This window comes from Triticum aestivum, chromosome 7B (assembly GCF_018294505.1).
Source record: "Triticum aestivum cultivar Chinese Spring chromosome 7B, IWGSC CS RefSeq v2.1, whole genome shotgun sequence".
Classification (NCBI taxonomy): domain Eukaryota; kingdom Viridiplantae; phylum Streptophyta; class Magnoliopsida; order Poales; family Poaceae; genus Triticum; species Triticum aestivum.
Genome location: NC_057813.1, coordinates 713420483 through 713433472, shown reverse-complemented (window position 1 = coordinate 713433472; position 12990 = coordinate 713420483). Strand labels below are relative to the sequence as shown.

The window sequence follows — 12990 nt, the reverse complement described above, 5'->3', positions numbered from 1 at the left end:
GGCGGCGGCGAAGCAGGGGGAGGGGTGGGGAGTGGGCGGCGGCGGCGCGACTAGGGTTTCCCCCGAGTTGCCAGAGGAGGCGACGCGGGGGGGGGGGGGGGGGGGGGGACGCAGATCGTACTTGTCTTAGTACATAGATAGAGTAATAGCCCAAATTACTTCTGCGTCGATCCTTATAAAGGTGTTCTAATCATGCCCCGGTCCCATGTAGCCGTGTTAGGGGTGATCAATTCGATACGATGGCCGAGTCGAAGTTTGCCAAGTTCAGAACATGAATTGGGATCTCATTTTATCTAAATCTGCGGAAGAGAATTTTGTAACCAGATATGATGACCCTGGTAGCATTTTTGGACTACCAAGACAGAATTCGCCGCCTATCTCTTTACTGTGATCATGATAGAAAGGATATCTTTTTACCATCTGCTATAACTGCGTCTCATATCCGATCACTCACCATTTGTGTGACTGATAAAGAGATGCCTACTCTTGCAAACTTTCGAGCACTTCGAGTTCTTGATCTGGAAAGTAGTGGGGAGTTAGAAGGTGCCAGGTATCTTCAACATATAGGAAAACTATACCTGTTAAAGTATCTGCGTCTTCAAGCAACAAGGATCATTGAGCTGCCAGAACAAATAGTGGAACTGCAGTTCCTCCAGACATTGGATCTGACTCGTGCACCCATAAACAGATTGCCCTGCAGTATTGTTCGACTGAAGCAACTCACTTATTTACTTGTTAAAAATGTAAAATTGCCAGATGGAATTGGAGAGTTGCAACTTCTTCAGGAGCTCTCCCATGTTGAAGTAGAGAGCAGTAACTCGCCAAATTCTTTGGAGGAGCTGAGCCGTTTGTCTATGCTGAGGGTTCTCGGGCTAAACTGGTGCATTAGTGACACAAATATTTGTAGGGAAACCTGTGTCCGTAGCTTGATCTCTTCACTTGACAAACTTGGCACTTCCAACCTCCAGTCTCTTCATATTAGCAGTGGTTCTGGGTGTTCCCTGGATTTTTTGTTGGATTCCCTGTCTGCTCCTTTTGACCACCTCCACAAGTTTCGGATGACTTCAGATTACTATTTCCCAAGAATACCAGCATGGATGACCTCACTTGTTAGCCTCCGAGTGTTGGAGATCAACATTGATACAGTGGGAGAGGATGCACTGAAGATCCTTGGGAAATTGCCTTCTCTGCTAGTTCTCTTGCTGTCGGTGAAATCTTCAGCTCACAATCTTCCGATGTCTAAAGCAATTTGACTTCATTTATTGGAAAGGTTTGGACATGGTGATGTTTGAACAAGGGAGTATGCTTGCACTGGAAAATCTCCACCTCAAGTTTCGAGTAAAAGGAGTGTCTGTGCATTATGGTTTTCAGTTTGGCATCGAGCACCTCGCTTCCCTCAGATATCTCCATGTAGATATTGACTGTGAGGACGCAGAGGCTAGGGAGGTGGAAACTGCAGAGGATGCTATTAGGAGTGCAATCAGCGCTCATCCTGGTCATCCTAGGCTTGAAGTCTGGAGGTTGGGGGAAGAAAAAGTGATGATAAACGAGGTGGAGATCACTAATCATGGTGAAGGGATAGAGGGTCCCAATGATAAGAAGTGTGAAGAAATGGTGGAAGAGAACCTCATTTCTCCTACTGTAAGTCCATGGTGGCTCCTCCCTGCATGGTGTATCATATCCATAGTGTGGATGGTCTCCTCATGGGGGGTCATCTCCACATGGGGGGTCATCTCCGCATGGTGGGTCGTCTCCGTTTACGCCTACTGGGTCATCTCCAAATGGTGGATCGTCTCCCCATGGCGTGTCTCCCCATTGTGTGTCGTCCCCACATTGTGTATCATCTACGAATGGCGGGTTGTCTTCAAATGGTGCCTCGTTTCCTGGTGGTGCTTCATCGCTGTCGGCAGATGGTTGTCGAAGATGATCGTCGGTGTCCTCCCCATGACCCTCGGGTAAGCACTCCCCCTTCGCTGAAGCTTGAAATGTTGTCCATGGCAATATTGGCATTTTGAGTTTGGAAATTGATCGACGGCATGGGTGTGTGGTTTTCATCTAATTTTCTTGTTGCAATGGGGATGCATGGTTGTCCAATTAGGTAAAAATATTTAATGAAAGCAAAGATAGAGACAAAGTGGAAAAAAATATATCTTTATAACCAGCCTTATAGTCAGCCTTGTTTTATAAGTAATTAATAATACTAACTTTTTTTGTGGGGTAATAATACTAAGTTTTAATGACATGGTATGTTTACATATTTAGCTGGCTATACTATTTTTTTTCTTTTTGCGGGAAGCTGGCTATACTATTAAGCATGCTCTTAGAGATGAAGGGGGGAAAGTACCCCCAAAAAAATTCACTTAGGCCTATGTCGTAATGCTTAGTCTCATGCATACCAGATTCATTCTTCTAAAAAAAAAACAGATTCATCTTCTTCTCGAACTTTCATTTCAGAGCTCGTAAATTCAGATCGCTAATCAGCCAGGAGGAGGACGAGGTGGAGTTCAACCTGCTGCCGCTGCTGATGGCCGCCATCATCATCATGCTGTTGTTCGTCGTGTGTTCGCCGCCTCCCAGGCGCAGGCACTCCGATGTCGTCCGGTGCTACTGACCTGATGGTGATGGGGTGGGTGTCGTGGTACTAAGACTGACAGTAGAATGGAGGGTAGGTATGGAGAGGCAAGATCTTAGCTATGGAGGAGTTGTATACACAAGAGATTTACGAGTTCAGGCCTTTCTCGGAGGAAGTAACAGTCCTACGTCTCGGAGCCCGGAGGCGGTCGACTGTATTATAAATGTATGAGTTACAGGGGTGCGAACCCTTCTACCAGTGGAGGGGGTGGCTTATATAGTGTCTGCCAGGACCCCAGCCAGCCCACGCAGCAGAGGGTTTAAAGTACATTAAGGCCAGGCGTTACCTGTAACGCCTTACATAAAGTGTCATTATGACTATAAAGGCTACTTAATCACAGACCGTTTGGATACAGAGTGACTCTTGATCTCCTAATGGTCGAGTGAATCTTCATGGTCGAGTGTCCTTGAGTTCGTCGAGTGGAGTCCTTCTTGGTCGACTGGAAGGTAGTTTCTTCTAAAGATGTCCTTGGATAGGGTACTTTAGACAGGTCCATAACCCTACCCTAGATACATGACTCCATCAGTGGGAACCTCTACCCGAGCTGCAGGAAGGCTGTTGGTTGGTTTCTGAATTTTCTGACTGATGCATTTTGGGTTCCATAAAGAAGAAGGTGTTGCTTGACAGAGGCGATTCGACATACACGACATCTTCGTCGCCGTCACGGTGGCCATGGCGTCTCTGGCAGACGTTGCCGTTCTCCCGCCAGGCCGCCACCACGTCCTGGTTGCCATCGCCGTGCAGGTGCACCAGCTACCATGCCCGCGCAGCGTCGACTCTCTGCTGCCCGGCCACCACATCTGCGCCGCCAGTACAATGGTCGAGCCACTGCACACATCAGATGCATCATTCCTTCACTAGTCTGCATCTATATTTGTCAGTCTGCGCTTAACACCTCACATAGTTATGTGCACGAGGAACGTCATGCCAGTTAATATTCAGCTGATCATCGTACAAAATCCAGTGACGAGAGAAGAGAAAATTAAACGTGCGTTACTAGGGAGTTGAAAGGAAACTTCTCACATGTATTGATCTACATAACGGGGATGGATAGTTTAGTAATGAACAGTGGCAGAGGACAATTTTTTTAAAGGTGGAGCAAAGTCTTGAGCAAATATTTCTTTTTATATGCAAAACAAAAGGACAATACACACTAACAATGCACACTACTATTAATTATGTGATCCTCAAATGAATAACCAAATAGAATGAAAAGGTACACATATTATAATTAAAAACAACCAAAAACATACCGATAATTAAGCTTTCGATGACATCCAGAAGACCCAAGCAATCTCTATCCTCCTAAAAATCTTCCTTCATTTTACCAAGATCAAGACTTTTGAACATCCCTCGCTCAATGTAACACACCATCAAGTCAAATCTGTAACTCACGACATTAATTTGTCACTGAAATCACTACAATTGCATATTACAAGCTCTAAAAAATTGCAACTGGAATTTAGAGAAAATGAGAAATATACCTCTCCCTTTCCTTTGGCTTTGTTAGTTCCTGCCGGAAGTGGGTTGGATTGCGCCCTACTGCCTTTGTTCGGAACTGTCTCTCACATACCGCAGTCCCGCTGCTGTCGCTAGATAGGACGCATTTGGTTACCACCGTTTTTTGCATTTTGCATGTGTGTCTCAGTTGAGCCTGGCTGAGGTAAGACAGGGCAAACAACATCATCCGCGCATTATTTGTGTAGAAGGACAAGTTATGGGCTGTGCAATCTCGATGTATTGATTGGTGCACCAGGCACGTATATATAAGTACAGAGGTGGGCCACAACCTCAACTATACAAGGAAACAGGAGGTGGGCCCTACACACACATATACATGTACACAATATACTCAACACCCCCCGTAGTCGAAGCGGCGCCAGTGACGCAGAGACTGGAACGGGACTCCTCAAAGGTAGAAGTCGGCAATCCCTTCGTCATCACATCGGCGAACTGCTGAGCGGTCGGCACATGGAGAACCCGCATGCGTCCAAGAGCCACCTGCTCGCGCACAAAGTGAATGTCCAGCTCGATGTGTTTAGTCCGGCGATGATGAACGGGGTTGGCGGAGAGGTACACCGCAGAGACGTTGTCACAGTAGACAACCGTAGCATGTGAGACATCGTGATGGAGCTCTTGAAGTAACTGTCGAAGCCAGGTGCACTCGGCGACAGCGTTGGCCACAGCTCAGTACTCAGCCTCCGCGCTAGAGCGCAAAACCGTGGGTTGTCGCTTGGACGACCACGATACGAGGGAAGGACCGAGGTAGACGCAGTAGCCAGAGGTGGACCGACGAGTATCGGGGCAGCCGACCCAGTCTGCATCGGAGTAAGCCACCATCTCCAGAGAAGTGGACGCCGTAAGTGTCAATCCGAGGGACATCGTGCCGCGGATGTAGCGAAGGATCCGCTTCACGAGAGTCCAATGAGAGTCACGAGGGGCGTGCATGTGGAGACACACCTGCTGTACAGCATACTGAAGATCCGGTCTGGTGAGAGTCAAGTACTGTAGAGCGCCGACAATAGACCGGTAGAAAGGAGCATCCAACGCAGGCGAACCCTCAAGAGCAGAGACCTTGGCCTTCGTGTCGACAGGAGTAGCAACAGGATGGCAGTTGAGCATGCCAGCACGCTCAAGAAGCTCATGTGCATACTTTTGCTGATGAAGAAAGAAACCGTCCGGACGCCGAACGACCTCAATGCCAAGGAAATAATGTAAAGCACCCAGGTCCTTGATAGCAAACTCGTCACGCAGCCGTAGAGTAATCTGCTGAAGAACGGCTGCGGAGGAGGCTGTCAGGATGATGTCGTCGACGTAGAGCAGCAAATAGGCAGTCGTGTCACCGTGGCGATATACAAACAGTGAGGCGTCCGAGCGAGTGACGCTGAAGCCCAGTGTCTGAAGAAACCCGGCGATCCGCTGGTACCAGGCTCGGGGTGCCTGCTTTAGCCCGTAAAGAGAGCGAGACAGCAGGCACACATGGCCGGGAAGTGAAGCGTCGACGAAGCCAGTGGGTTGCTCACAAAACACCCGCTCCTCAAGATGGCCGTGGAGAAAGGCGTTGGAGACATCCATCTAGTGAACAGGCCAGCTGCGTGAGACGGCGAGCTGGAGGACGGTGCGGATCGTGCCCGGTTTGACAACCGGGGCAAACGTCTCTGTGAAGTCAACTCCAGCACGCTGGCGGAAACCGCGGACCACCCAGCGAGCCTTGTAGCACTCAAGCGTACCGTCTGAGCGAGTCTTATGGCGAAAGACCCACTTGCCGGTGATGACGTTGGCGCGAGGAGGCCGGGAACCAGGGTCCAGGTGCGGTTCCGTTGAAGAGCGTCGAACTCTTCCTGCATCGCCGCAAGCCAGTGAGGATCACGGAGGGTGGCGCGAGCGGACGCAGGAATGGGCGATGGCTCCACGGCGAAGGCGGCGAGGACGTACTCATCACGCGAGTACCGGAGACTCGGACAATGAATGCCGGCGCGAGCGCGGGTGACGGGGCCGGACGGAGCCACCGGAGCCACCGGCGAGGCGGCCGGCGTCGCGGCCGGCGAGGTAGGCGACGTCGCGGCCGGCGAGGCGGTCGGCGTCGCGGCTGGCGAGGCGGCGGGCGTCGCGGCCGGCGTCACAGCTGGCGACGGAGCCGGCGAGGCGACCGGTGTCGGGGCCGGCGAGTAGGCCGGCGTCGAGGCGGCAGAGGAGGCGGCCGAGCCGGCAGCGCCTGACCCCGCGGCGCCCGAGTCGGGGGCGGCGGGTGAAGGCGGGGCGCCGGCGGCACCGGCGGAGCCGGCCGAGGAAGCCGTGTGGGTGGGCGCCGGCAGGAGGGCACATGGACCGCCAAAGCCCGGAGGCAGTCCACGAGCCAGACGTGATCGTCCACCTGACGAGGTCGTCGATGGGCCGCCGGTGGCCGGCGGCGACGAGACGACAAGGGGTACCTGCTGCTGAAACGGGAAGACCATCTCATCAAAGTAAACGTGTCGGGAGGTGAAAACACGGTGGGAGACAGGATCGTAGCAGCAGTAGCCCTTAGTGTTAGGTGGGTAGCCGAGAAAGATGCAGGCGACAGAGTGAGGTGCAAGCTTATGAGGCGCAATGGCGGTGATGCTAGGGTAGCACAGGCAGCCGAAGATGCGAAGCCCTTCATAAGAGGGAGGTGCACCGAAGAGAAGGTGGTGAGGTGTAAAGTTCCCGCGAGTACGACATGGACGGATGTTGATGAGGAGAGAAGCGGTGGCTAGAGCGTCAGGCCAAAAGCGCGGAGGCACATTGGCATGAAAGAGAAGAGTCCTAACGCAGTCATTAAGAGTGCGAAGGATGCGCTCAGCACGACCGTTCTGCTGCGAGGTATACGGGCAAGTGCGACGAAAAATCGTGCCATGTGTGGTGAGAAGATTACGAACAACGGTGTTGTCAAAGTCCTTCCCGTTGTCTGTCTGCAACGCGAGAATGGGTCGACCAAACTGCGTGAGAACGTAAGAGTAGAAAGCGGCAAGGGTGGATATAACATCCGACTTGCGGCGCAACGGGAAGGTCCACACATAATGCGAAAAATCATCAAGTATGACAAGATAATATAGAAAGCCCGTATTACTGGCAACAGGAGATGTCCAAACATCACTATGAATTAGTTCAAACGGGTACGATGCAACAAAGGAAGAAGGCCTAAACGGAAGACGAGCATGTTTGCCGAGGCGACATGCATGACACGAGTGATCCTCATTCTTATTACACGTGAAAGAAAAACTCCGAAGTATGTGGCGAAGGGTGGCAGGATTAGGATGACCCAAGCGAGCGTGCCAGAGATCCACTCCGGTGGCGAGAGCGACAGGGGCGGCGGAAGTGGTGGAGGTGGCGGAGTGAACCGGGTAGAGCTCGTCGGGGCTGTCACATCGGTGGAGCACCATCCGCGTGCGAGCGTCCTTAACAGAAAAACCACATTCGTCAAATTCAACAGTGACCGGATTTTCACGTGTAAGAGAACGAACGGAAACAAGATTTTTAATAAGGCCAGGAGAAACAAGAATATTAGACATGGGTATAGGAGTGGAGTTAGATGGAAAATATGTATGTCCAATATGGATGATGGGAAGAGAAGAACCGTCACCACGGTAATGCGGTTGGAGGTGTGGACAGGATGGGCAGTGTGGAGGTTACCGGGATATGCTGCCATATGAGCGGTGGCGCCACTGTCCATGTACCAATCGCCGCCGCCGGTGTAGCTGGCCGGGGAAGGGGCGGTGCGGAGAGCTGCCAGAAGGGCCGGGTCCCACGGTGCCGGCGGGAGGGGCGGCGCAGCCGTCAGGGGCAGCAGCGGCGGCCCACCTGGCGGCGGCTGCTGCCCGTAGGGCGCTGCATAGGGCTGCGGCGCGGCGTAGTACGCCTGGTGTGACGGAGGCCGAGTGCCGAGAAGGCCCGGAGTAGGAGCCCGAGGAACCGGCATGGAGTAGGCGTGGACAACGTCGGTCCATGGGTTCTGGCCGCCGTACCACGGAGCCCCCGGCTGAGGGGCCGGCTACTGCTGGCGAGGTGCTCCTCCCTGAGCGCCGCCGCCGCCTCCTTGCTTGCGGCCACCCTGACGGCCGCCGCGACGACCCCCCCCCATTGGCCTGGAAGGCGGGCGCCGCCGGCTGGTGCGGCGTCGGGTGGGGCGGTGGCGGGGCCGAGCCCCCGCGGGTGCCGGCGACAAGGGCAGTGTGGGATGCGCGCGTCCATGCCACCCGCATCCGGCGCTCCTCTAGCTTGAGGTACGCGACCACCTTGGCGAAGGTGGGCTCCGGGATGAGGGTGAGGTTGGAGGCGGCGTTCCCGAAGTCCTCCAACGAACAGTTTTCTTGTTGACCAATATGATTTAGGTGTATAGTGTTGTTGCGTAAACTACCAAGTTCATCCTTTCGTCATAAAATAGGCGACATCGATGGTCTAGTCAGCAATGACGCAATCTACTCTACACCTTCCTAACAAATGACCTAATAGAGGAGTGGGGTTGTATGCTGCTTACTAGCTTCTAAGCCGTTCAAGAGGACCGGGGGGGGGGGGGGGGGGGGCATGGTTGAGAAAAGATAGAGTCCAAGAAAAAGGGGAGAAGTAGCTCCCATTGCCGGAGAGTGATGTTGTCACCCCATCGCTTGCGATAGGAGTTGTCGCCAACGTCGGTGCCAAGAAGTGAGGAAGGGCTTGTCCTATTGTAAGCGACGAGCAAATAAATAAGGGGAGGCTAGATTTCGCGCCATCTCGCTTTCACCGATTTCCTTCTCTTGCCATCTTCGCCCCGATCCCCCCTGCACTATGGCGTATGTCGTGCCCCATTTTTGCGCTCGACTTAACCTAGCTCACTGGAAACGTCTAATTTGAGTGTTCTCACCAAGCCAAGGGGTGGGATGCTTTAGGGTGCATTTGGTAGTATGTATGGACCTAACCTAGTTGTTCTCCTCTGATGCATGCTAAGTGTAGACATGTTGAGTTCATGCATTTGTTGTTGTTTGGCAGCGGTTGTATGCTCTGAGACATGCTGAGCTGAGACTTTGTTTGGCAGCCAGCATGTGTTTCGACATGCTGAACAATTTTGATTTCCGAATAATTATTTTGAATGGTGAACAAAATTGAAAAAAGTGAACACAAATTTAAACATATTTTGAAATTCTGAACTTTTATTGATTTTTTTTGAAATTCTAAACATTTTTAGGAAACTTAAATAAAATTTGAAATTCTGAAAATTTTATGAAAATATAAAAATATTTTTAAATTCTATTTTTTTTGAAAATATAAACAAAATTTGAAATTCCGAACATTTATAAAAATCTGAACAAAATTTGAATGTATGATTTTTTTTGCAAGTTGTTTTGAAATTCTAAACATTTTTCTGAAAATTAAAACAATATTTGAAATTCTAAATATTTTTTAAAATTTAAACTAGATTTGATATTCTGAACATTTTGGAAAATTTAAACAAAATTTGAAATTCTGAACATTTTTTGAAAATTTAGACAAAATTTGAAAGAAGGAAGTATGTCTACCAAGAGGGGTGGGGGTGAATGGGAGTTTAATTTTTTCGGAAACTTCAAAACTCTCAGAACCCAACAGCGGAAGGAACGAAACAGAATACAGTGAGCAAGTACATACTATCGAATGTAAACTAAAACATCCATCCACTACTAGGGAAAATCTTATACACATAACTTTAACAGTAGCGCGTGTTAAAAAACCACGCTAATACTAAGTAGCAGTAGCGCGTTGGCGTAAAGCGCGCTACTGATAAAATTGTAGCAGTAGCGCGCTTGAATATAACATCGCTACTACAAAAATTCCCACGGCTTAGCCGATGGGCTACACATACTAGTAGCGAGCTTCGAAGAACCGCGCTACCGCTACATGCTTTGTAGCAGCGCGTTTAGGTGGAAACGCACTACTGATATAGGAAATACAATTAAATGGAAAGCAAATAGAAAAGTAAATGAAAATGAAAGAAATAGAAAAGGAGAAAGGAAAAATAATAAAATGTAAAGAAAAATAAATGAAAAAGGGTAAAAGAGAGAAAGGAATAGCAGTAGCGCATATCCAGGAACACGCTATAGCTAACTTAGCAGTAGCACCCTTCCTAGAACGCGCTACTGCTATTTCTGACTTAACCGCGCGATTGGTTCTTCCCCACGACCACTTCCCCCAGATCGCAACTCCTCCGCTGTCGCCGCCGCTGTCGCCCGTGGGTCACCACGCGCTCTCTCGTCGCTCTCCGCACACCCTCGACGCCGCCCCCAACCCCGGATTCGACGCCGCCCCCGACCCTAACCTCGATGCCGCCCCGACCCCGACCTCGATGTCGCCCCCGACCTCGACGCAGCCCCCTACCCCGACCTTGACGCCGCCCTACGCCGCACGCCCGCACCCCGACCCCTGATTCGACGCCGCCCCCGACTCCGACCTCGACACCGCCCCCGACCTCGACGCCGCCATCCGTCGCGCGCCCGCGGCCCGACCCTGACCTCGACGCCGCCTGCCCCTCCCTTGCCGCAGGCACCCGAGGTGAGCACGCCTGCTCCTCCCCCTCCCCTACATCTGCCGAGGGTTCTTAAAATTTGAATTGCATCAAATTAGTTAGGGTTCATCTATGGGTGGAAACGAATTGGATGCAGATATTGCTTAAGTGTATTAGTCAATAGCTATGTGACATGAAGTGTTCAACTTGTGACATACAATAAGTCAATGATAAATAGGTTTATGAATAAACACTATTGTAATGCATAATAATTTCTAAGATTAATCATAAAATGAGTAAAATTTGACCACTTATTTGACTTTTAAGTTGGATAATTGAAATATCCGATCAAATACGAATATCGGGTATTTCAGATTATCCGCTACCACTTTCCACCCCTAGGTTCATCAAATTAGATGGTAATTAGAGTAGTTCCTAGGTACTAATTAGTTAGTAAGAACTAGGTACTAATTAGGTACTATTTTAATTTTATTTATAGTAAGTTTATTTTTAGTAAGAACTAGTTGAATTAATAGAACTAGTTGAACATGTCATATTTGCTGTTTTTTTAGCTAAAGCAATTATTCCCGCATCGACATCGACGATGCCTATCCCGCATCCTCGTCGTCGACTCGGCGAAGGACACCTGCTTGACAAGATGGGCTATGTCCGGCACTAGGCTCCGCCGGGCTGGTACTGGGAGGCGCTACCTACCGGGGGCTGCTACTTGGTGAGGAGTCAACCCGTCGTTGACCCGAACCTTGTTTGGTGGCGGTCGTGTGGGCCAGTGACGGTCCAAAGGCTTGAGGACCCCATGGAGGTGGTACGTCACCGAGTCAGCGAGGAGGAGGCACACGTCCGTCACTAGTTGGTTGCGTTGGAGCACAGGTTCTCTAATACCTGGCAGGTTCTCCAGGGATCTCACTGGAGCTATGATCCTGTGATGGTTCCTTCTTTTTGGGTGTCCACCGCCCGCGCTGATAACCGTCGTTCGCTAGGGTGTTAGTTGTATTAGTGATATTATATGTATGATATTATTAGGGATGTTCAAGTGATAATATTCGATGCAAGAGATGATTTACTTTTGCTAGTGATAATATTCGACGCAAGAGATGATTTACTTTTGCTTATTGAATGCATGCTCAATTGAATACTTATTTATTTTAAGATTTGGTTTTGCTTATTGAATGCTCATGTCAATATGAGTCCTATAAGATATTTTGAAATGTATATCTAATGTTGCTCAAATAGGATATGTGCTTACCCAAGTGGTCGGTCATGTTTGCAGGTTACACCTCCGAGTGGCCTATGTTTTGCTGGAGTGTCGATTCATTTCTGTTCCGGCAAATTTCAGGCGCTCGATATGTCCTATTTTAGCAAAGGTCATGCCGGATTTTTCCGTGAATTTTGGTATGACTTATGCCAGAATATGTAGGAAATATCAAGTGCCCCAGATTTGTGTGTTGAGTTTCCTGGTAGTTGTCTTCGATCGATTTTCAATTAATGTTGTAACTATGAACATAGGAAATGTCTGACAACGAAAAGGATTTCGGTATTTGCAAATACTGCGAAGATGAGCGCGACCTGTGCGACAGAATCTTCCTAGATGATGATAGGCGCTTCAGCATCAAGCTGGACGAGAACTTCAAAGTGAATACAGTAAGTCACAATGACAAGTCTTTTTCATAATTAAGCATGACATCTGCTTCATTTTCTTCAACTTATATTTTTTTACTATTCTGCTAGCGTATCCCCTGCCATGCAAGAGTTTTTGTCTTGGATAAGATAAGATAGGTTTCTGTCGTATGAAAACTACTATGGAGGTAAAGAGAGTTTACTTGAAGACCGAGCATGGTTATACTTTCCATGCAAAATTATACAACGCAGACACCTACACCTATTTTGAATGCAAAACTTGGCAAGCACTATGCAAGGCTTATGCATTTGAGCCTGATATGGTTATCACCTTTGATAGTCGTCCGGAAGATGATATTGAAGGTAATACCGATATCTGGGTCGATGTGCAGACGCCTCCAGTTCTACCATTATGTGAGTGTTCCTCAACCATATTTATGTGATCGATATTGTTTATTTCAAAAATAGTTGACAACTAGTTTCTATTGACATCTTATTTCCATTCAACCAAACATGTCCAACGCTTGGTAGACAGGACCTACTACTGTCGCGGGGTTGAACTAAACCGCGAGGAGATAAGTCATTATGTTTCATGGCTTGAGGATCTTCATACTGTCAAGACAAATTATTTTTCTGGAGACCTATAGTGTTCATAGTGAATTACGGTCACATTTATTTAGGAAAGATGGTAAGATTTTTACTATTTGTCCTCAGTGCATCTTTTGCATACATGATTTTTAAAGCTAAACTTCAT

General features: G+C 49.2%; 1 protein-coding gene across 1 annotated transcript; it reads left to right on the top strand.

Annotated features, from left to right (window-relative positions):
• Window positions 1–1236: 1236 nt before the first annotated feature.
• Window positions 1237–2978, top strand: LOC123157068 (uncharacterized). The gene is made up of 2 exons (XM_044575310.1): window positions 1237–1955; window positions 2455–2978. The coding sequence occupies exons 1-2, from the start codon at window positions 1279–1281 to the stop codon at window positions 2609–2611; spliced, it is 834 nt and encodes a 277-aa protein (XP_044431245.1). The 5' UTR covers window positions 1237–1278; the 3' UTR covers window positions 2612–2978.
• Window positions 2979–12990: the final 10012 nt, after the last annotated feature.

Coding starts and splice junctions, on each gene's coding strand:
- LOC123157068 (XM_044575310.1), top strand. CDS start 1,279: ATGGTGATGTTTGAACAAGGGAGTATGCTTGCACTGGAAAATCTCCAC. Junction 1,956..2,454: donor GTCCTCCCCATGACCCTCGG/GTAAGCACTCCC, acceptor CTTTCATTTCAG/AGCTCGTAAATTCAGATCGC.